Source organism: Brachyistius frenatus, unplaced genomic scaffold (genome assembly GCF_029030835.1).
Source record: "Brachyistius frenatus isolate BFR_SWC_R1_liver_20210118 unplaced genomic scaffold, ASM2903083v1 Contig_69, whole genome shotgun sequence".
Classification (NCBI taxonomy): Eukaryota; Metazoa; Chordata; class Actinopteri; family Embiotocidae; genus Brachyistius; species Brachyistius frenatus.
In genome coordinates this window covers 1,508,480-1,530,249 of record NW_027210668.1, presented here as the reverse complement: position 1 = coordinate 1,530,249, position 21,770 = coordinate 1,508,480, and the positions used below count along the sequence as shown (strand labels likewise).

General features: G+C 41.2%; 2 protein-coding genes across 4 annotated transcripts in view; one reads left to right on the top strand and one right to left on the bottom strand.

The window, feature by feature from the left end:
• Window positions 1-10,191: 10,191 nt before the first annotated feature.
• LOC138626039 (somatostatin receptor type 2) lies at window positions 10,192-11,381 on the bottom strand. Its single transcript, XM_069707430.1, has one exon. The coding sequence runs from the start codon at window positions 11,364-11,366 to the stop codon at window positions 10,347-10,349; it is 1,020 nt and encodes a 339-aa protein (XP_069563531.1). The 5' UTR covers window positions 11,367-11,381; the 3' UTR covers window positions 10,192-10,346.
• An 8,270-nt stretch (window positions 11,382-19,651) lies between these two features.
• The window catches only part of LOC138626076 (zinc transporter ZIP11-like), a 129,426-nt gene continuing 127,307 nt past the window's right edge, over window positions 19,652-21,770 (top strand). For all 3 annotated transcript variants that reach the window (XM_069707509.1, XM_069707508.1, XM_069707507.1), the window contains exons 1-2: window positions 19,652-19,700; window positions 20,974-21,091. In XM_069707509.1, the coding sequence (XP_069563610.1) occupies window positions 20,984-21,091 (108 nt within the window). In that variant the 5' untranslated portion in view covers window positions 19,652-19,700; window positions 20,974-20,983. The remainder of the gene's footprint in view (window positions 19,701-20,973; window positions 21,092-21,770) is intronic.

Genomic DNA, 21,770 nt, shown 5'->3' with positions numbered 1-21,770 from the left:
CATGTCCCTCCAAGCCTCCTGCACTCCTCCAGTTTAATATAAAACACAATTTTATTCAATATATATAGTAGGGGGTCCCTGCTCCATCTCTCTATCAGTTTGGGGGTCCTTGGCCTGAAAAACATTGTAGACCCCTGACTTAGATGGTATAGCGGGTTGCCCAGTAATCATAAAGTTGACAGTTTGATCCCTGGGTCTTCCAGTCCATAGGGTTTTGTTTATTTTCTTAAATAATTTAAATATAAAATTGAATCCTAAAACCATGTTTTTACAAGAATTGTAACTAAAGGCAGAAGTAGATTTGACCAGTTACAGCAGTATCCCTTCATATGCCGTTGGGTGTGTTGCACTATGAGACTGCAGAGATGGTTGTATTACATGTCACAAGCTCACGTTTATTGAGATTTACATTAGCACTGTATTTACATTTCTATGTAAAGCAAATTTGTGGAAAATGCACGTGTTCAGTTATTTTTTAATGTAAATAAGGAGGGCCAGATTTGGACCTAGAACATATAGTAAAACCCCGATTTTTTAGCATTATATTGTTTATATTGTGATTACTACTTGCACTCCCTGGGTCAATAGTTGAGCAGTAATTGCCTCACAACTTTAACGTTAAATATCATCAACAACACAGTGTTGCCTTATCTGGCTTTGGGGACAAACTGATAACTTGTTATATTTATTATATAATCCGGACATCATTATACCATATCACTGTGAGAGTCAGCCCACCACGGGATCCCCAGCACATAAAAATAGGCTCATTGATAAACCTCATTTGGTCCGACGCACTGCCCTTTGCATGATCCTGGGAAGACTTCCAATGGGAATCTAGAATATGTTGTTTCCCTTCTGACAAGGACATATCCCTCATTGAGATGGATGGATTTTAGATGCAGAACGAAGTGGAAAAATATACTTTTTAGATGACGGAAATAGAAAATAAAAGAATCCACGGAAAAGTTGGTTCACTTCTGGATTTACCAAAAAAGCACAGCAATGTTTGTACCATCTGAAACAGTAGACAGTACTCATATTACATCTTGGTTTTAGTTTTACACCCAATTCTTTGAACACACACTTTTGAAAGTTACCCAGTTTCAGTCTTTGTGCTCAGATGTGGCTCAAATGATGTACTCTTGACATGTTTAAAATACAGGAAAGCCCAGAGATGGACTCCTTCCCACTTTGAGACGTGAAAAGACTGAAAAACAACAGAATATTAACCAGTGTAGCTTTCATCTGAATAATCGAATCAACATGATGTGCTTATTATAAAACAAGTCATTTGCATATACATATATTGTTTCAAATACGAACACAGGAAGGAAAACCCAAGATTGCTTTGAAGGGTAGTCAGTTTCTTAAGATGAGTCTTGAAATATCATTACTATTCATTGAGAAATTCAAGTTGAGGCACGTGCTTTGAAAGGGGGAATGCATAATCAAATATCACCCCATTGGTAACTTGAAATACAAATGATGTATTTCAGCTTTAAGGTCAAACCACCATCAATTTCATATGTTGTCTGATCCTTTGATGATACTTCACTCCAGTCTGCTTCACTCTCTGATGACCAGTTCATGTAAAACAGAAGGTCATTTACTTTCCTGTCCAGATATTATCAATAAATTATTAAAGTGGGAGAATAATTAAAAGCTGAATGCATGATCATGAGATGGACAGACTAGTAAAGCTTTCCCTTTGCTTTTGTTTCATTTTTTCCCTTCTCTATAGCTTGTGCCAATGGTAGCTTTCTCACATTTTGCTGTAGTGGATGGACACGTGTATTTCACGCTTTTCTGTGATACCAGGTTGTATTAAATATGGAATTGTACTCAGATGAACCACCAGAACACTGATCAGCAAGTGATACCATGATGACTTACGAGACAAATGTATTGACATTGTATTTTATTAGAGAAGTTGATACTTTTTGAATGGGAGTCTTGTGAAGCAGAGTTTTTTTGTTTTTGTTTTTTTTGGTAGCCAAAGTGTCTCTTAGTTTTATTGCACTTTAAGGCACTTGCGCATTGTTTTCACTTTTCAGACTCGGAAGCTACGTCCCCTTTTACTGTGTATATATCGTCTGATCTGGGCCCCAGCCTCAGGGCAACATGACCATCATCATGAACTTGGTTTCCCTGTATTGCATCAGTGGTGCATATAATACTATCTCTTCTGAATAATCCACATTATTACATAATCAGCAAACATGTGCATCATTCAGACTCCTCACAAGATTCTTTCTTGTGACTCACAACAGCAGACAAGCTTAAAATAACATTTTCCTGGTAAACACAACTACAATCCTCTTCTTTTAGGAGGGTAATTTAAAACAGTTGTTTAGAAAAACATTACATGGGTTCATGTTTCACATTTTTGAGCTTCCCAAGAACACGGAAAGTGCTAAATAATTCCTGGCTGGATCTCTTAGCTGTCTGTGCCTCCCAATACTGCAACCCTGGCTGAGCAGCCTATTTTGGTTTCCTGTAAACATGTTGCACAATGTTTGTGTCATTCCCTCCTGAATGAAGGAAGGAAAGATTTAAATAGATAAAAATACATTGTTGGGAAATGACGTGAACGATTGACAGGGGGGAGGAGTAGGCCTAAGAAAAAGGAGAAGGAGGAATGTAAAGAGGGGTATGTAAATTGCCTAACTGACATTTATTGATCTGCTCCTCTAATCATGTCATGGACAAATCCACACATATTCACAAACACACACACTCGCTCTCTGTCTCTCAGGGGTCCCATCAATATTCTTTATTGAGAAACCTCTCTGGCAGTTTGCATCTGGTCTTAATTCCACATAGAGGGTGAAGGCTGGATCAGTCAGAGTAAAGGGGGCCAATGAAAATAACTGCTATCCACCAGTGCTTTAATTAGGACCAACACACATACGCACACACGCGCTTCAGGCCGATTAATTAGTGTGACCTTTGTTTGTGGCGTAACATTACATTGTAAACCTTCATTCCGCACATTCACTTGAATGATGGTCAATTGAACAATTGAACATGTTTCGTTGAGCCAGTTAAACAGTTCAATGCTTTGGTTTGTGGCTGGTATTTCCTGTTTTGGACCAGTCCTTGGTTTTATAAAGTTAAAAGGAAAATTTTGTTGCAAGTTGTAAAGAATGTTAAACGAAAAACAAATACTCTAATTATTGCTTTAGTTTGAAGCAATAGTTGGATGTTCCTGCTGTCTGGCACAGAGTTACACAAGAAAGAGAATAGCAAACGTCACACACTGCAGAATGCAACTTCATTGCAGTGCCAGATGGATTTATTTTGATTTCACCTGCAAAGAAAAACAAACAAAAAAAATAATCTTGCAGGAACATGTACATTTATTGTGTCTGTCTTAGCTTTGAAGTCACCCATTGGTTTGTGAACTGCCTCGAGTTAGTTTGGTCCGCCGCCATCTTATTTTTTGCAGTCAGAAGTGAGCATATTTGGACGAGCTGGGGAGAAACAAGCCGTGGTTCTGACTCCATCTGATTGGGAACCAAACATGCCCGCAAACATACCTCCCTTTGAGGCCAAATATCAAATGAATTACAGAATTATTTTTGAGAAGTACTACTGGAACACTGATCTGAAGGAGTAGAATTTAGCGAATGACACCATAATGACTCGTGGAAAGTGAAATTTTGACTTGTATTTCATGAGAGAAGTTGATGCTGTTGGAGGCACAGGTTTTTTTTTAAGACAGCCCCTTAGTGGCTCAAGAAAATCTGCGGTTGCTGGTGCAGAGAAGGTGTGCAAAAAAAAAAAAAAAAAAAAAAAACAAAAAAGAATGAACGAAAAAGGCTTTGCTGGCTGACGCTCCAAAGTGTGCTTAGATAATGGATTTATTGAAGCAATCTGTTGGTGATGAAGAGGGCTATGGCGAAAAGACGGAGAGAGCTCTGTGCTGTGAATGAACTGACAAAAGAACATAATGTTTGATAACCTTGTGGTTTCAATGCGAGCGTCCCACCGCAGGTTGGACAGTTTTAAAGATTTAACTAGTCAGAATCAAACATTTCAAGACGTGAGGCTATGGTAAAAAAATATTGGCATAAAGTTTGACTGTAAATAGGTAAAATAAGCATGTATGTTTTATCATTTTCTTCCAGACCTCTTACATAATGCGCCATAAGGCACTTAATATTTGATCTCCAGCCTAACAACCAAAATGATTTGTTAAATACGAACTACGATCAAAATGAACAAACTGAAGCAGAAAAGAGAAAGAACAGAAGTTGTTGTGACTGTGAACTAAATTATAACACAACACCTCATTCATATAATCAAGTTGGACTACTTTTTTTTTGCAGTTGTATAATGTTGCTTTACAAGAAACAATGAATAAAATGAAATAGTATATTGCATAATATACTATGTGTTTGCCTATGTCAAGGGTAAACTGTTCATCATGAAATCAATGAATACAAATGATGCTCATGCATAAGTTCAATAAGGAGGATCTGTTTCCTCCTCATTCTTCTGTCGGGGTGCTTTTCCTGCTCCGTTGAAGTTCCCATCATTCATCTCCAATTCCTCCAAACACTCGAGGCAGAAGACCGCCAACCTCTGAAGCCGGGTTCTATCGTTGGTTTCTTCCTGTTAAAAGGGAATTTTTCCTTTCAGCCGTAGCTCATGTGGGAATTGTTAAATTGCTGGGTTCCTGAGAATTTGTGTGTTGTTATTCGGTGCTTCATAAATAAAAAGTTTTGAAATATGCATACTAGACTCCATCATCTACAGCGTCGAGGCTATAGACGACCTGAATTTTGTGACGATGGTACTTAGGTTTTCCAACATGACAATGGAAATGTGCAAGCCTCTCACCCACAACAACACAATTTGTCGCTCCCCATCTGACCTCCTCTCCAGATTTGGCTTACTTCAGGCCAAATAGGTGCGGTCTTGGAAGTATTTAATTGCACCTCATACACACTTTTTATACATATAGTCTATGGTATACACTCAGTGCAGTGCTGGGTGGGAGTGGGCTTATCTTAAAGCTTACGACTACATTTAATGAAATTTCCTTGTGTGACATAGAAATAGGTATTGTTTCAAAGCCGGTTCTTCAAACTTTTATATTCATTAGTGTGGTGGCGGGGCGTGGTTTGGCTCAGCTGCAGGAGGGACTGATTGGGGGAGTGGTTCAGGGAAAGGTGCCTGGAAGAGGCTTAATTGGCACAGCTGCAGGCAATTATTATTGATTTGTCTCTCTCCAGATATAAGCCCGAGCAGGTCACCAGACGGGCTCGCACTCCTGAGGACACAGAGCAGCGGGCTGGCTGCGGAGAGGACGTGTGGCGTATGCTCGGCAGGAGATCCCAAGTGTGACAGAACTTTGAGGACATTGTTTACGCTGAATAACACAATTGAATGTCACAATTAGTTTTACAGCAAAGGTGGGACTCGCATTTCACCAATATCCATCCCAAACTCCAGTTTTACTTTTTCTCCCCACATTTCCAGCAGTTTGGTGGTTTTCTCCAGTATGTTGCAAAGCACATTTCGAGCTTTGACAGCTCGTTGAAAACAATAATAGGTCAACCTGACAGAGCCCTCTCTAGCACAGCTGAATTATATAATGTGTCCAAAAAACAGACCATGGTGCACTGTTGTTTCCAGAAGGAGCCATTTCCAGGTTTGTTTGTTTTTTGGCAGAAAACATCCGTATCATGGTGATTATTTTTGGTGATTTACTGTAAAACCGGCCACTAAAATTATGTAAATGATAAACCTTAAAACAGTCTGATGACTTTTGAAACAATGTTTTGAAAAGCATGCTAGAAAAATTCAGATGCCCATTAAAATAGATCCTTTAATCTAAGTTTAATATTGCCATCGCATACAATGTTTTTTGATTAAAACCTCGCAGCATTGCAATAAATTTGATTATATTCTTTTGTGTATTTGTTGAAATTAATATATCAAGTTGATTTTTTTTGGGACATTCGTGAGATGTCCATTTGATTCAGTAAAATTTGAAGAAATTCTCTGTATATTTTTGTGTCTGTATTCACTTTGTGTCAGTGTAGATAAATTACCCTCTTTTATCTTTCTTTTCTTTTTTTCTGCATGCATGCCAGCAAATATTTGTAGAATCACAATCACATACAGATATAAGCAGGTTTGAACTTGGCAAAGATTGCACTGTGTACAATAACTTTTTACTATTTTCATGACTATTATGTCTTTCTTTGTTTAATAATCCCTAAAAAATGTGTCCCATGTTCATTTCTATGTAGTATCTTTTTTGTGTGTGTCCATAAAAGAACGATGTATATAAAACCATTTTCTTTTCTTAAATGGAGACTAGTCTGTGCAAATTGTTGAAAGTACACATTTAATGGGCTGTAAATGAGCAATCTCAACTGTTTGGTTGAGGCTTATAATTAAACCTGTTTCTATTTTTTCTATTTGGGACAATAAGACAAAACATAATATCTCACTAATTTAAAAGATCAAGCAGTGGGCTGGTCCAGCCTCTAGTGGTCATTTATAGAACAGCAGCTCGAGGTGGCCATAGTTCAGCTGTTCAGCCATCAGTATTATGTCACGGTGAAGTGCACACACACCAAGGCATTAATGCAGGTTGGAAAACATACAAGAAAGACAGAGCAGGTAATTGTGGTTAATTTGAACTGTATTCATATATATTTATCAATGAAAACAGACAAATGATATTTATTTCTACCAAACATTTAAATGTGTGATAGATGTCGGAAACTCATGTTAGTACATTAAAAGTCATAAACTGTGCAACGCTGCAAACAACCTAATTAATGATTAAATTATTTATGAATTAGCCATACAATAAAATCTTTTAGAAAGTCTTGTATACCTTTAGGCTGACTTTGAACTTTGACTTGACTTGACTGCTGTCTGTCAAATTTCTCTTTGCCGTTGGCACTTGAGCATCTTTAAAACTTTGCTAGGGGATTACTAGTGGCCTTAAAACCACGCTGGCAGTTGGTCTCAGCTCGCAGGCTTAACATTTACAGTCTTTCCGGTTCACAGAGCGGCCTCAGGGGATGAGCAAGTAAAGACAGTTTCCTTCACCCTATGAAGAACATGGAGTTTTGGAAACCTGAAAGTTGTCGAGTTAATTTCAGTGTCGGCTGCTTTTTAAATTGAACATCTATGAGGTGGCTGGATACCTTAAAAACAACAATGAAGGAGGGAATTTTTTTTTTTACTTAAATGCTCCAACATTCAAAACCAGGAGTAAAAAACAAAAGCATTATCATCAAAACATACTGAACTGATTCATCATCATATATTACATTAACTGATTGTCAATACTGATGCATTGAGGAGTAAGCAGCATTTTACTAACTTCAGCCAACTACAACAGTGGTTACCTTCACTGGTAATTTCCAAATGTGCTTCTGAGTCCTATGCACTATATGATAAATAGATGGATCCAAATATTTTCTTCACATTCATACAGACTATTATAATGAAACAGATGATACAAATGTGACTGTGATTCATTTCTTTGCATTACAATATTTAAGGAAACAGCAAAAGCATAAAATGTGACATACAATATTTATTTATAAAATATATAGAAATGCACTTACATTGTGGTGTAGCCATAGTTATAATCAATAAGAGTAGCAATAATAATAATAGCATATATTATTGAAATCCTAGACCGAGCAACATTCACAACCTCAATAACAAAATATTTTTTGTGTGTTTAGATGCTGCATAAATGCATCACATTGACAACCAGTTTTAAAGTCAGGTGCTCATATCTCAGCACAGAGATGGTCACAGACATCATTTTCGCTTTCAAACATATTTACAAGACTGATCATTAACAAGCATCATTCTATACATCTGTATAAAAAAAAAAAGTTATTGTTTGTTTATTGACAAAATGCTGTGGTTTGATTCTTCTATGTCTCTTTACTCTCTGGTGGAGGAACAAAACTCAGTTACTCAGTTAAGTAAAAGTATCGATATGCAAATACTCTGCTATAATAAAAGGTTTTCCTTCAGGTAGAAAAGAAATGCAAAATGTCAAAATAAAAGTCTTCCTTTAACAGAAAGCCCCTTTTCAGAGCGATATGGAACAATGTTAATGACGCAGTGCGTCACAGCTGGTTGAAGAACCAGTGTTGGATACATTAATCCATGACAATGTGTCATGTACACTACATTTTATCTTTTCATTATATGTTTTAATGCAATTTTAATTTGAAAAGTAACTAGAAACATAAACTGTCAAATACATGTTGTAAAATACAAGTACCTCAACATCACATAAAAATACAGAGCCAGAGTTCAGTGTACTGAAACCCAATCATCTCAGACACATTATTCTCTGGGGAGAGACGGATTTACACCAATAAAACCCATAAAGACAGACAAAAAATGGATCTGTTGTTGCAAGAAAAATCTCTTTGATTCTATAATCTTGATATTTTGATGGATTATCTGCTCTGCAGCTTCACACAATCCTCTCAATCACACCGGATAAAGTCCAAATACGCAAGGTTTTCATCCAGAGGTGGTGTGAAGCAAATATTTACAGAGTGATATTAACTGTAACACACAACAAACGCGGGTATTTTTTAAATACGACACAGAAACAATGTACAATTTATGAAGTGAACAGATGCTTGTACTTTTTGACCTTGTTGTAATTCACCATCAAACACAATGTCACTGTAAACCTGACACACACTACATTCCCATGTGAAAAGACCTGCACACAAATGCAAGAGCACGCTCACGACCACCCAAGCGCGCGCACACACACACACACACACACACACACACACACACACACACACACACACACACACACACACACACACACACACACACACACACACACACACACACACACACACACACACACACACACACACACACACTCATGTGGCGCCCTCCCACACTAACAGCCACTCGGACATAATCCAGCTGTGGGTGTTGTGGCGATGTTATTTGCTAAGCGTGTATGTGTGTGTGTGTGTGTTTGTACAACCAAAGGCATGTGACCCCTCTGTTTACACTCCACCTGTCCACACTCCATCCCTCTTGTGCTGCATTTCATTAGCTGTGCTGAAAAGCACTAAGAGGCGACGCTGCGGAGCACATCGCCTCAGAGGTCGCGGGTTCCAAGAGGACAAATTATACAACAGGTCTGAGTCACAGAGAGCAGAAGGTAGACCGTCACTTTATCAGGCTGCACCATTCAAATACATTTTCCCTGCTTTTTGGCCTCGAAAGGAACATTTCGAAAGAAGACATAGGAGAACATGAAGTCAAGTCTTTCATTTCCATCGGGAGGACTTGGTAAACTGCGGAGCTGGGCAGAACGATTCACTGTCAATACTCAAATAGTGAAGTGTGTGAAGGTTGTTCTAACCCCAGTCTCCGAAGACACTTGATCAAACACCTGCACTCGATACAGTGATGAGCAGAATCCAAAGCTTATGAAGGCACCACTCAGTGTGAAGGTGAATGAAACAGTTCGGAGATGGCTCCTGTTGTGTGCAAATGAAAAGCAGCACAGTGATTTTGCATGGGGGAACGGGTAGTAACCTTTGAGAGTAAGTATTCCAAGTTACATCACCTCCTGTGTTTTCGTGAGCAGTGGTTTGTGCCCATTTGCAATTTCACCATGGATTTGAGCAGAGAGTGCACATAACATTTTGTGCCAAACCTTGGAAATCAACAATAGAGCCCCGAGTAATTCTTCTCCGGCAATGAAACAATGAGCCCGTCAAAGTGCTTTTAAGTGGAATTTACATTTCTCGAAGGGCAAAACTTCCCTGTCTGAGGCAGAAGGAAGTATGTCAGGTGAGTTTTCCCCGAACTTTGAGCACCGTAAATTCGTCCCCCAAAGCTTTCTGCTCAAATTGGTTGAAATAGCAAATGTGCATGTACCAGTGGTCACAAAGATTGCTGTAACACAGGTGCTGGTGTTGATCAAGTGATGGTCTTTGGAAATACTCACTCATGAAGATCACAGTTTGCCCATGCTCCGTGCACATTCACGTGTTGCGCCTTGTTTATGCACAACAGGAGCAGTCTCAGAACATTTTGACCCACCTTTGTTGACAGTCACAAAGACAGCAAATTCAATCACGAAGGTAAAAACAGTCTCAAGGAAAATATGTACAGCTTTATTCTTGAAGAAAAAAAATGCACCTTCAATGCATTCCAAGTTAAGAGGAGGCTACAAAAGAATTGATCAAATATCTAGGAACCATCAAACGAGTAAATAAGGTTAAATACGTTTTAAAAGTATCATGCAGTGCATTATTACAGGAAATAAAAAAAAAATGGTAAGTCAGTTTTTCTTGTCTTTATGCCAGGACGGTGACATCCGGCACACCAGCGTCATTAAGGTCATACCGTTCAGTGTTGCACTGAATGCTGGGAGATGTCTTGGCGACAGGGCAGAGTAGAGTGCGGAAGTGCCTCCGGAAGGTGTCAGAGAGGCAGGCGTAGAGGATGGGGTTGGTGCAGCTCCACGAGTACGACAGCAGGACCACGAACTCAAAGGCTCTGGCGAAGGTCAGGACCAGGCCACTTTGGTACAGTGAGCAGAAGTTGAAGGTGTAGAACGGCAGCCAGCACATGCCGAACACAACCACCACCCCGACCACCATCTTGGTGACCTGTCGCTCCAGCCGGTGGTTCTCGTGGTTCGGCGTCGACGCTCGGATTCGCTGGGAGCGCAGGGTGAGCAGCAGCGCCGCGTAGGAGGCCATCATGACCGTGAACGGCAACGCGAAGCCCATGACGAAGGTGTAAGAGAGGATGCCGAGCCACCAGGCGTCGGAAACGAGGTCCGGTATGCACAGGCCTCGATCGGCCGTGAAGTGAAGCGCCATGGGGAGGATGGTGAGCAGGGAGAAGAGCCACAGGAACGCTGAGACGATCTTGGCGCAGCGCGGCGTTCTCCAGCGGGCAAAGCGAAGCGGCTCAGCGAGCGCCATGTAGCGGTCGATGCTCATCACCGTCAGACAGAAGACGCTGGTGAACTGGTTGATGCCGTCCAGCACCATGACCGCTTTGCACGCCACGTCGCCGAATATCCACTGGTTCAGGAAGTTCTGGCTCGCTATGAAGGGGAGACCGAACATGAAGAGTCCATCGGCCAGCGCCAGGTTGAAAATGTACACCGTCGTGGAAGATGACATTTTGTCCAACTTTAAAATGGCGACAATGACGAGGGAGTTCCCGGCGAGCCCCACGATGCACACCACCAGGTAGAGGACGGCCATGGTGATGCCAAAACCATCGATATTGTCCTCAAAGTAAAAATGGTCGTCAATGTAAGTCTGATTGAAGTCGGTCTCTGATAAAAATGGGGAACCCATTCTGCCGAATGAATGATCAAAAAAGAGGATAACAAATATAAAATGACGCTCAGGACTGCGGCAGCTCAGCGGGCTCTTCCTCTGTGAAAATTCCTCTGCAAGCAGTGTGAAAGTCACCTCTTGACGCCCCGTCGCGGAGGTAAAAAGTACTTAGAGAGAGACGAGTAAACAGCTCTTCTGAAAAAAACAGAAAATCTCAGGTTTAAGAACAATCAGGCTTCAGCAACGTTGTCATCTTTCCCCATCCAGTCAATCGTAACTTCTTTTTACCTTCGGGCAAAATAATAATAATAAAAAAAACCTGTAAAAGTTTACTCCTTTGTGGTGGAGGCAGCACGCTTCTCTCTGATACCCATGTGGCCCTTTCTCTCTCTTTCTCTCACTCTCACACACACACACACACACACACACACACACACACACACACGAGTAAAACAGTGATGTACAGCACTGGGGAAAAGAGCAAGGCAGCAGCAGGCTCGGACGCTTGCCTGATCGCTCCTTCTCCCTGGGAGCCCTTTTATATCTCCTTTCCCCCCTCAGTGTGCGAGGAGTGTGTCGGCTGCTGTGTGCGTGGGACAGCGCCTCACCACACACACACACACACACACACACACACACACACACACACACACACACACACACACACACGCTTCCTCCCTGTTCATCAGTCTCCAAAGATTGTGATAAACTCCAGCTTGGCTCACGCCCCTCCTGATTGCTCCCCCAGTTCCTCGGCTGTAATGGTGTTTCCAAGGTAAAACCCGGCCCCATCTGCTACAATACTTTTGTTTCCATAACTTTTTTCTCCCTCCAGTCTTTCTTCTCTCTCTCCCTCCATTTCTGTTTACCTCAACCCCCCCTGTCCCTGCTACCATCCATTTTGTCTCACCACACTCCACGCCTGGGCTCCCCTTCTTTTCTGCCTCCTGTGCTCCTTCACAGTTCATTGTGTGTGTGTGTGTGTGTGTGAGGGGGGGGGGGAGGGGGGTGGGGGGAGGGGGTCATAGAAGTAACCCTAAACAAACACAGATAATAACACTATCTCATCACTCGGGGGGCCACCCACCTTCACAGCCCAGACTGAGCAAATCTGCCGACAGGAAAGAGAAGTCCGCTGTCTGTTTTTTCAGGGCTTTTGTTTTTTGACATTTGACATGGGATGCTGTTCTTTTCCTCCTTCGACTCCGTCCATCCTCCTCCGACCCTTCCACCTTGTTTTTCTTGCGACACAAAAGGAGGAGAAAGAGGAAGAAGGTGAATAGGAAAAAAGAGGAGAGGATGGGAGGGAAAGGTGGGGAAGAAGAAGAGGGAGGGCGGGAGGCGTGCACGAGCCATGACCTCCGTCCTGTTGCCGCTCCGACACGCATAGCTGGCATACCCCGGGACCGCCACCCGCTCCCTCCACCCCCACCCCCACGCCCAGAAAAGTCCTCCGGCGTGTTCTGCTGCTGCTGCTGCAAAAAAAACATCCGCAAGGCTCAATCAGAATTGGCTAATTTCTCAATTCATCACCTCGACCTTTATTCAGCGAATGCATCTAATTTCAAAGACACTTAATAACCAACCTCATTCATCCGACACTGCACATTTCTTTCGAGATTTCCCAAGACACACCGACTCCCCGGCTTTTTAACTGCTTCCAATTAACTGGAGAAAACTGCCTTTGTAGTCTAAACTCCTGATTAGGTTGTGTCTTAACTTCCTCCCCCCGGGGACTGCCACTTCACATGACGGAGGCCACCGCCGCACCCCACGACCTGACGCCCTCCGTGAAAAACATCACTTGAAACACGTTGTTTACGCAGTGCTATATTCAAGGAGACGTTCGACAGCTTGGTATTTCACCGGGCGGCATTTCACTGTGATGTTTCGACAGACGTGCCGGCATTCGTGCCCACGTGCTGCAGAGCGCACGAGCCGTGTGGAATCAAATGGATGTCAACTCCTCAGCGGCAGAACCCGAGGCTCAGGGCTACTTCGCTTATTTATCAGGAAAAGAAACTTAAAAAAAAAAAAAAAAAAATCTTCTGTTCTCAGGTTTTATTTTTCTCCAAGGACTTTCCTTTCTTCTCACCATCTGACGTGATCATTGTGAGGCGACGAGAACAGATGTTTGCCTCCGCTGTCAAATAGTTGTGGCTTTGAACAAGGTCATCCATTCTTGTGCTCACCTTGTTGTTTTAATACTTTAGAAATAGCGCTGGTTTACTGGTCTTCTGCAGTGGAGATCAAAGAAGCCTGAGATGACGATTTCACCCTGAAACTCTAAAAGGTCGCTTTCTTCTGTGTGCAACACGGTGAATGCGTTCCTGGTGACATGTGCCGTTATCCCCATATTGAACCAATTATTGCCCCCCCCCCTGACAGCAGCTTTTCACTGCCCCTTTGAGTGTACAGCGGAACGACTACAAACACGTCTGACTTCCAACCAGGGTCGACCAAAAGAATCGACCGACCAATGTCACCGTAGCTACAAGGCCGATGGTTTTCGCAGTTTATTGCTCCATTCCTCAGTGTGTTTTTGTAGCGTTGGCTGCATTTGCCTTGCTAATATTTCTTTGATGCAATAGATTGTCTTTTTTTTTTTTTTTTTTTTTTTTGTCTGGTCTCAACATGCGGGTGATAATAAGCTAATTAATTGTTGCGCCCATTCAAGCCGTGACTGACAGTAATTGCTTGTGCCCACAAAGGTTAGCGCAGCTCAGGTCAAAGTTCAACTCATTTGAAGTTTTGTCTCACACCCGCGGGGCAGTCATGACGTCAACACGCCTTCAGACACAGAGCTTCTGAAGTCAGCATGCTCATGTGCCCACAATGGAAATGCTAACATGCTAATGTTTATCGGGTAATATATCTTAGTTTGCAGTGTTAGCGTGATTATTTGATGACTCTGAATACAAAGCACAACTGAGGGTGATGGGTAGCTAACAAATTTGGTCATAAACCAAAGTATTGAACAAATTGAATATTACACCTTATGATAGTGCGTTGGTGTATGAAAATAAGTCAGGGATCACCAACACATTAAGGGTTCATCCTCAAGGGACCGAGACCATTTGCAGCAAATTTCACAGTAATCCATCTTGTGATTTGTCTGTGTTTCACCCAGGACCGAACGTTTTCAACAACTGAAGAGGACAGTTTTCAGGGATCACCGAAAAGATTAGGGCTTATCCTCTGGGGACCCGAACATCTGAAGCAAATTTCACAATAATCCATCTAATAGCCTGTTAATGTGTTTCACTCAGAACCAAAAATGTCACCAAATAACTGAGCATTTTGACCTCATATTGGCCCGAGAATAAACTTCAGAGGACAACCAAAATCACGATGTTGGGTCCTCAATGGAACTACATTATCTTAAGAACATTTGAATGCAATGCATTCAGTTTTTGGCAAAACTTTTTATTGTAAACTGCTAACATCAATAATTTAATGATGCCAAAGGGGATAATTAAATCAGTGGAATTAATTCTCTGGACACAATCAATCTGCAAACTTTCATCGTAACCTATCCAATAGTTTCTGAGATACAGCATTAAAGTGGTGGAGCGACGGGCGGACAAACGTTCCACAGCGCCGGTCTGCCAGCGCTGCTAAAATGAAACAGAGACCATCTGCAGCTTGCATGCAATAATATAATCATTCCAACACAATGTGAATCAGTCAGTGTTATTGCAACTTTGACAAAACTGTTTCATAAGAGGGCATTTTCGGTAAAACATGTCACATATTGAATGGCATGCAACACCAAATAGTTTCAGCATACTTTGGAAGTGAGAGAAAGACAGAGAGAAAAAAAATCTGGAAACTCCATATGTTTCCACATTCTCTTGTTTATTGTTTGTTGGTATCCAGTTATTTTCATTGTCCTCCTGTTTCCCAGCACTGACTATAAACTCAGAATAGCTCATGCATGAGTAATATAAATCCGGATTTCTGGTATTACAACACATACATGTGAAATATTAAACAGGATAAATACATTATTATGTGTACTCTACACCTGTGCTTCATTAATAAGAGAGACAACGCTGCCATAATGTAATCTAAATATAACACTGGATGGATTTAACGTGTCCAGAGTGGCATGTTAAAAGCTGTTCTCCCTAATAGCTCCAGATTTCATCAATTATTTTCAAACAAGGGACCTAATTCGAAAAAAGAATACATCATCACATACTTATTCATGTAAGAGTAAAAAGGTGAGAGTCCCTGTTTGGTGGTGTATTCTTGCTATTATCATGCAAATCTGCAGCATCATGTCACCTTGTGATATTTCCAATGCAGGCGTTTTGAAGTTTTATTAGCATAAAGCAGCGAGGATCGAACACATCAGAAGTAAACATTAGTATTTGATGTCACTTGCAATCAAAGAATGAGGGCTTCTTTCTTGAGCCGTCATTTTGCACAGATGTTCAATGATCCTGCCAGGACAGAAATCCATTGAAGGATGGGGAGAAGGATATTTAAACAGACAAAATAAGAGCCATGGAGACACAAGAGGACATGTTGCATTTTGAGCCTGAAACCTGTTCTTACAAACGTAAAAAAAACTCACCGTCTTTCACCTATAAAACCATTTAAGAAGGATTGAGATAGTTTTTAACTGAAAAGGACGTTCTATAAATGTTTTTTTCATTTGATTTGTTGTACCTATTTGTATTTGTGAAAAGTATAGAAGTTATTGTGTTTGGATTTAATGCTGTAAATCTTCAATTTATAAATTAAATTCTCCCTTTCTGCTCTAGAAAATGTCCTTTTCATTGGAATCGGTTTTCCATTAAGTGATGTTAATGAGGAACTAAAAGTTCAACATGGCCGCCAGGCTTTATGAGAAAATGCAAATAGTGCATTCAGATAACTCACCGGTCCAATATGAGCATTTATTTCCAGGGTAAGATTTAGCAACCTGCATGTACAGAGTTGCAGCAGGGGTAACAATGTGGAGGGAGAAATGAATACACTGAAAATCCCTATTTGATTATATCATATTCCTCCTGTGAAGACTATTATTTCTCCAGAAGTTGAAGACTGTAAACTATGTTGTTGTGAATGTGAAAAGAGGAGGCTATTCCCAGAAAAACATGATGAGTCAACTTTCTGTGGAAACAGACGATTTAATGCTTTAAATACTTGAACTGCCACGTTGGCTGTTGTCAGAAGACAAACTCCCAAACAAAGTCAGGTTGGCTGGTAGGTGGGTACCACACACAAAACAGTCAGACTGATGACTGAACCATTATTAATTCATATTACTGTCAGACGTGTTACAACCTCAGTGCTGTGGCGCTTTCAGAGTAGTCAAGATCGGGAAATAGGAAATTCTGCAATAGGAGAAAGACTCGAAATTTGCCTGATCAGTTTGCAGGTCAAAGGTTGAGATTACCAGGAATTCCCGCTGAGAGATGACAGCAACAATCCTGGAAACGTATACGACTGGGAAGAGAAAAATTCCCCTGCATCATCCCCAGAATCTGTTCCTTGTCAAAGCAAAAAATCCACACATGCACACACACGTGTACCCGAAAGTGGAGAAGCATTCAGATCCTTTGCTCAAGTCACCACAGTGTTAAAAAAAAAAAAACCTCTCCATTACAAGTAAATGTCAAGCATCAAAAATGTTACTGCAGTGGAAACATTATTAGTGACAAAATGTACTTAAAGTACAGAAAAATACAACTTCTCTAAACTTATGACTCATTAAAGGTTTTCTAGGAGTAACACTTTAACATTGTAATTGATTGAGGTGTTGCTAAATTCCTATTTTCTACAGTGTATATACTGCAGGGTAGTTTAATCTCAGACTGGATATCACCACTGATTTTCAAAATCGATTCAATTCCGATTTAATTCGGTTTACTATCCATTTGGTTAGGAATATTATGGTTACAATACCAATTTTGCTTGGATATGAAACAGAACTGATTCTGTAAATTGTATAAGCAATCCTTTAACATAGTGCATTATTAAAAAGATCAATGTTTACCTTGAAAATAGACCAGGAAGAAGTTACAGGACTGCATTTTTTTATTGAACACCAACAGGTTCCAATCCAACATATAAACTATTCATACATATCTTCAAGGATCAAGGATAACTTTATTTTCCCTGAGGGGGAAATTTGTTGTGCAGTCGGCAGTTATAATACACCAATTCACACAGTCAGTAGTAAAAGCAGGATAAAAGAAATATACATGCAATAAAGAAATCTGAAGAATAAATATAAGAACAAGACAATATATAAAGCATAAAAAAGACAGTTAATTAAAATTATTTCAAAAGCCAATGGCAGCTGGGACAAAGGAGTTCTTCAGCCTGTTTGTCTTCTTCAATGTATTGTTAACAAAACCTTTGACGTTTTATGACGAGGCAGGCAAATAATACAGCCGCCCTCCTTCATCCTCTCCCACCAGACAGTAGCAGCGGCACATGGAAACACTTCATACGCAACACAACAGTCGCCTGCCTGCTCGCCTGCACACGGGCAAGCAGCTGAGCTCCTCTTCTTGGTCTGAGTGGCCCTATTTATAAATCCTCCGTGTATCCTTGTGACGGAAATCGAAGCAAATTGTACGAATTGTCGCGTTTGCCGAAGAATTTCCCATCAAGTTCAGAGTAGATCCTACAAAAGATTAAAAATGACTTTCAAAGCATCTCAACCATTAAGAGAGTTCTTCAGGTGAAAAACCTTTAAGAGCATTGAGGACTTTTACGAGGACAAAATTGCAAAAGTACAACAAGGAATGAGAAATATTCTTCAAATGCAGAATGAAAGTGAATTATTGGAACGCTGCAGATGATATCAGGGGTGATGTTCATGGGCGAGCTCACGTGCGCTTACATTACCCACTCAATACAGCAATAACACCATGAAATTGATCACAGCACGGAGACAGTGCAGCAGTGATGACTCGGGTTTGTCTTGACCTCCATCAGTACGGATCACAAAAACAGTTAGAACGCTTTCAATCTTATTTTTGGACGCATTTCATGTCATTTCATTTCCACTGGATGTCACTGTCCATTCTGTGCCCATTATTACAAAAGTGAATTTTTTGGGCCAATCACATCTTTAAAAGGTTGCGTCATACGTAATGTACAGGATCTACCTATGTGAACAGGGTCAACCACACTTCCTCACGAAGATAAAAGTTTCTGAGTTGCTCTGAGAAGTTTAAAAAAAAAAAAAAATCACTCTTAAGCTAAGATTCCTTTCTAGAAATTAGGAGCTCTCCGAGAGAAGTCTCCGAATATTTGTTGGTACGGCCCAATCGGCCTCGCTTTCGACGGCGTCGGGGGCGTGACCGTTCGACCCGCCGTCGCTCTCCCCGTGGCTTCCGTGCAGATCTCGGAGGTGCGCAACGTCCGCCGCTGCCGATGCATCCAGTGGCTTTGATCTGCATCTGCAGTCTGCAGTCCTCACCTGGTGGAAGCTGGAAGGAATCAGCGGTTGGCCTCGCTGGACGGGCATCGCTGTCATAAACGTCCCCCTATTCTAGACCTCGCTCCCGACTGAATGACCCCAAAACCTCCACTTAAGTGACGCGCTCTGGGTGGCTAGCACGTGGTGGCCAGTGAAGGGCCTTCGCCCAGCCCGAGCCCACCACTCTGAACATGAGCATGGTGCAGTGACTTTGCAATGGTCGCCCTCCTGTGGGCCTCAGTGGGAGGAAAGCTTAATTGGGAGGTATAATGTCTCTTAATTGTTGTCAATGCTGCAATAGAAACTTTTTTTTTTTTTTTTTTCCAGATTTTTCACTATTCATCCAGGCTTAATGTCTCAAGGGAAGTGCATGTGCATCCGCATTTGAACAATGGCAAATAGGATTTCTGCCCAATGACCGAAATGAATAAACAAATAGCATATATATATTTTTTAATTGGAGTGATATTAAATGGAAACATTACGCTAGTGTATAAGTACAAACCACAGGTGAGTCGCATCAGCACCACTGAAAGTGTTGCATATATCTATAAAACTTCATGTTTTCTCCTTTCGAATTTGATCAGATCCTCAGGTTTAGAAATGTGACTGCAGATTCGTTTTGAATGTGAAATGTTTAATACAATATTCTTGCCCTTAAATAATGCCCAGAAAACAACAACAACAACAACAACAACAACCAGCTTTTCCCAGTCAACCTGAGTCTTTGTTTAACTTCTCACATCTGTAGGTTTTTAATCTCAGCAGACATCTGCCCCACTGCTTCCGCTGTCTATATAAATGGCCAATAGGCTGCGAGCAGAGGCGGAGCTTTCACTGTCATAGACACGTGTACCAGGAAGTAGGAAGTAAACACAGAGGAGCCGGAGTACCACCAGAAGCAAGTGAGTAAACCTGAAGCTATCATCAAAAATACGCGTTGGCGTAAACTGAGGACGCAAATAATGTCAGCCGAGTTCATTCGTGTTGTTTTGCAATACCGGAAATAGCGTTTGGGTGACATATAGCGTCAGTATTTCATAATGCAAAGCGAGCAAGAATGAAAAGTTTGTTCCTGTGCTCCAGCTGCCTGTGTGCTGCAGCTTGTGTGAGGTGTGTAAGTGTCCGTGTTCATCACGACGTGGACCGGCTGTACCAGACAGGGAAGCTTTAAGGAAGCAGTTTATTCAACGGACTTTGACTGAAAAAAAAAAAAACCCCATCTCAGCTGTAAAAATAAATCATAATAAATCACCTGCCATTCAAAACCAAACGCAACCTTTGAACACACAAGAACTGTAATTCAATTCTCAAACTAATTCCTCATGTGTGACATGAATCAATACTTGTATGAGTTGCTGTGCATTATGAAATCTGCCTTCGCTGCTGCAGACAGAGGTAAATATTCCCAGACTTATTTATGTGCTCATGGAAATATCACTTGATGCCATGAGAGCAGCTCCTACAGTTTACATCGGTAATTATTCCCAGGAGTCACAACTCGACAATATGTGTTGCAGGTGAACGTGTGGGGGCTGTCGGTCGAAGGCGCTCTGCAGTGACAGAAGAAATAAGACATCGTTCAAATAAGACGGATATCACAACAAATACCGAGAGCAAAGGTTCACATACTTTTACCGCTCGCAGATCTCTAATATCGGTTCATTTTCCTCAGTAAACTCACTTTTCATTTAATAGAGTTCTTGTTTATCGATTTTCTTTCGAACTCGTGTCAAAAAAAAAAAAAAAATTGGCATATTTATGGAATAAAAATCCCAAATTCGTGCACCACTTCACTGCACTTCACTCATTACACGTCGGACGTGAAGCGACAGCTGAAACCCGACAGGTTTGGTTCCAGAAATGCAAATAAGAAAGTCCAGGACATTAAAATCCTGAGCAAACAGGATCTGACTCCCGTTTGCTCCACGGCGGCGTGCTGACACAAACGCAGCCGGTGACGTGAGGGCTTTTAATGCTCGCGTGTTGACTTAAGAGGAGGACGCTGATTGCGTTCACCCGTCTTCTGTTTGTTCCCTTGTCGATAATTGGGCATTAAAGACGTCTGCCACTTGAAGATGTGGCAGTTCGGGCGCTTCTGCGTGTCCAATTCAACCGCTTCTATAAGCTCAATGTGCCGTGGGATAACTTTGAGTTTGTGTGTTGTTGTTCGTCCAGGTGTGGCACCATGCTGGAAGGCTACAGCCCGATGACGCAGGCCCTGCTGGGGACTCTGTTCACCTGGGGTATGACCGCCGCCGGAGCCGCCCTGGTGTTTGTCTTCTCTAGCCGACAGGTACCGACCGAGCTCAAGTACTCGCTTTAGTCACTGTTTTAAAAGAAAGAGTTCGGAAATATTGAATAGAGAAAACTGATTGTACTCCCACAGCCAGCAAGTGTATCTTAATATAAAGACTGTAAGCAGATAAACAAATGTCTCGCCTGGCTCTGTCCAAAGGTAACAAAATCCTCCTGCCAGCGCCTCTAAAGCCCTCTGATTAGCATATTGTATCTCATTTCTTTAATCCAGACAAAAACAACAAACTGGGTTTTCAGGGGATATAAACTGGATTAATTCTGGGCTGCTTATTTTTTCTACTTTGTTTAGTAGACGGGTTCGAGAGCAATTTAACTCAAAATGCACTTTTTTGAGTCTGTAACTTCATTACACTCTCAACAGACTCTAGTCCTGTTCTTTAATTTTCGTTACAACAGAAATACTTTTTCTTTTTCCATTAAAAAAAATAAATAAAAAAATCCAATAAATCAGTGAAGAAGCATTTGCTCTGTGAGCTGGTTCCCAGTGTTTCCGGTCCTAACGCTGAGCTCAGTAATTGTTTCCTTAATCAACAGTGATATCAATTCTCTCATTTAACCCTTCAACCTTCTTTCTTTCAATGTGACTGCTTTTCACGTTCAGGCATAGCTATAGGTGATTTCTATGTATTTGATATTTAAACACGGAATCAGTCAGA